This window comes from Formica exsecta, unplaced genomic scaffold, assembly GCF_003651465.1.
Source record: "Formica exsecta isolate Colony F162 unplaced genomic scaffold, ASM365146v1 scaffold659, whole genome shotgun sequence".
Lineage (NCBI taxonomy): Eukaryota > Metazoa > Arthropoda > Insecta > Hymenoptera > Formicidae > Formica > Formica exsecta.
In genome coordinates this window covers 479,771-482,831 of record NW_021853421.1, presented here as the reverse complement: position 1 = coordinate 482,831, position 3,061 = coordinate 479,771, and the positions used below count along the sequence as shown (strand labels likewise).

Genomic DNA, 3,061 nt, shown 5'->3' with positions numbered 1-3,061 from the left:
AATATGCATCACACTATTGCAACAAAAGCCTTGCCAGCAAAAGCTAAGCTTTTTGCGGACACACCTTGTCACAATTTTGCTGTAAAGGCATGCTCGGGTTTGCTGCAAACTTTGCGCAAAGTTTGCATCATTTTGCTTGCTGGGTAATAACAAATCAGGCAATTCGACAAGAACATGGCCATATCTTGCTGTAATAAATTATTTTTAAGTTAACTTATGTTTTTATATAAAAAAAACATGTATAAATATATATTTCTATGATCTTTTTTAGGTAATGGATGACTTACTTGGATCGAAGCCAATCATGACACCTGTCGCTACTGTATCCTCAACTGGTAAAAGAGTTATTGATTGTAGCACATCAAGCGCAGAAAATTCCTCTGATACATGCGAAAATGTACAACATAGTAAGTTTTTGTAATTATTTACACACAAGCTTAATTATCAAACTGATTAATATAATTGATTAATATAATTTTTAATTTTTATTTAGAAAAAACACGGCAAACATATTCTGCAGAGCAATTACTTACGGAATTAAAGGAAAATAGATAAATGGCAGAAGATAATGCGGAAAAAAGACACAATGAAAATATTCAAATTCGTGAAAGACTTTTAAAGTCTTTTGAAAAAATGATAGATATTTTGGATAAAAAATAACTATTTGTGTGTTTAAATATATAATATGAAAAATTTATAATAAACGATATAACTTAATATATACATAATAATATATACATTGTTATATATTTCGCATTAATAAATTATTACAAATAATGTCTCGTTTGAGATGGCCTGCATTTCTATCTCTTCTTTGGTTTATGTGTTGTAAATTATAATTATTTTCCATCATATCTAATTCTAATACTGGAAAGTTATCATCTTGTAACAAACAAATGTTGTGTAAAACACGCGAGATAAAATCTAGTATTAGATCAACACGTTCCATATCAAGAATAGTGAGTAGACTTCTAAATCTTCCTTTCAGTAACCCAAATGCCCGCTCAATTGTTATTCGAGCAGATGCGTGACAAAAATTATAATTTTTTTGTTTTTCTGTTAAATGTCCATTATCACGAAATGGTATTATTAAATGATTATGGATTGTATAAGCTGCATCGCCAATTATATGACTGTCATTTGGGAATTTTTCTGGATCTTCTAAATATTCATATACTTCTGATAAGCGAAATACTCGTTGGTCATGGATAGAACCAACGTGTCCAGCAAGACAATAAGTAAATTGCAGTTTATGATCACAAATAGCCTATTAACAATAAATAGAAAAGTATATAATTAATTATATATATATATATATATATATTTTAATTTATTTTAAATATATTTCCATATATCATTTAAATTAATTTATTTAAAGTTTTATTTAATACTTTGTTTATGTTTTTTTATCAATGTTTTTAATCAAAAGTTTTGTATGTCTGTGTATATATACAAAACTTCATATATAATTTTTATATATACATATATGAGAGAGAGAAATTATAGATGTATTATTGTCCCACTACCACCGTCACCATATCTATATAATCAGTGCCTTAACCATGCGAAAGATATCTAAATATACCTGTAGTTATCGACATTGATGTGTCATTGAGTCATAAATGCTGTTTGCATTTCCATCAACAAGAATGTAATATGGAATAATATAGTATGATATAGTATAAAATGCACATTTTCAATTAATAATAGCATTACGCACTAACAATTTATTAATCTAGCTATTATTGGATAATTAGGTAAAATTAATTCTTAACATATAAATTGTTAATTATATCTATATCAATTTGAATGATGCACTTACCTTTATGACTTTATGTTTGTCTTCGTGGATAAATCGTTGTTTGCGGAGAAAAAAAATTATGTAATGTAAATGAAACAAATTTGAAGGTAAAGAAATGTAATAATAATAAAAAAGAAATAGAATATTTTCAGACAAGGAAATGGTACAAGAGATTTTACTCATTTTTCCAAATCGACATTTTTGATAATACCCATGTGTTCACATACAGGACAACCTTTATTATCTTAATGCTGTACTATAGTCACAATATAATACTACGAATTATTACAATATTAATAATATTATCATAGTCATAATAGGTCATAATTTTTAATATATATGTATATTTTTATATGTATATTTATATGTGTATTTGTGTAATATATTAATATACTTATCTATACCTTGTGTGTTGTTACATGATTCCTCTCTTTTACCTTATCACTTAGCATATATAGATATAATGTATATGTATATATATGTGTATATATATGTACGTATATATATATACATATATATACATATATATACATGTATACATATATATACATATATATATATGTATGTATATATATATATTAGCGAATGTTGTGTGTGTGACTTGGTTATTATAATTGCATGTTAATAAGAGTGATAAAAATATTTGTATCACTGCAGTGAATTATAAAAATTATTGTTTTGGAATTTATAATTTTTTTAAAGTTAAATAATTATGTATGTTTTTATATGTTTTATTTATATTAATATGAAATATAAAATGTTGTTATTAAATAATTTCAAACAAGGAGTTGAAAAGTTTAAAAAATTTGTCATGTTCTATATGATATTACTCATTTATCTAACTTTAACAAAATTAAATTATGATTTTCTGTTGAAGAAAGTTGTTTTATATTGAATATTGCAGTCTTGTATTTGAATATATTGCACATATATATTATATGTTAACAATGTTATGAATTTTAAGATTATGTTATACTTACTTGGTAATAAATTTGCAGATAGAAAATGTCGCGCTATCGTGAATGGGATCTGTCCTGCAAGGTTTATGTTGGTAATTTGGGAAGCAGTGCTAGTAAACATGAGTTGGAGGGTAAGTTCAGTAAATATGGTCCACTGAGAAATGTATGGGTAGCTAGAAATCCACCTGGTTTCGCATTTGTGGAATTTGAGGATCCACGAGATGCTGAAGACGCAGTGAGAGGATTAGATGGAGTGTAAGTCTAAAAATTAGTATTTTTTATATATTAAAAATAATAATAA

The 3,061-nt window shown here is 25.8% G+C and overlaps 1 protein-coding gene across 4 annotated transcripts in view; it reads left to right on the top strand.

Annotated features, from left to right (window-relative positions):
* Positions 1-3,061, top strand: part of LOC115242917 (RNA-binding protein 1-like) — an 11,658-nt gene that overhangs the window by 912 nt on the left and 7,685 nt on the right. For all 4 annotated transcript variants that reach the window (XM_029819534.1, XM_029819533.1, XM_029819535.1 and 1 more), the window contains exon 2: positions 2,800-3,015. In XM_029819534.1, coding sequence (XP_029675394.1) covers positions 2,807-3,015 — 209 coding nt within the window. In that variant the 5' untranslated portion in view covers positions 2,800-2,806. The remainder of the gene's footprint in view (positions 1-2,799; positions 3,016-3,061) is intronic.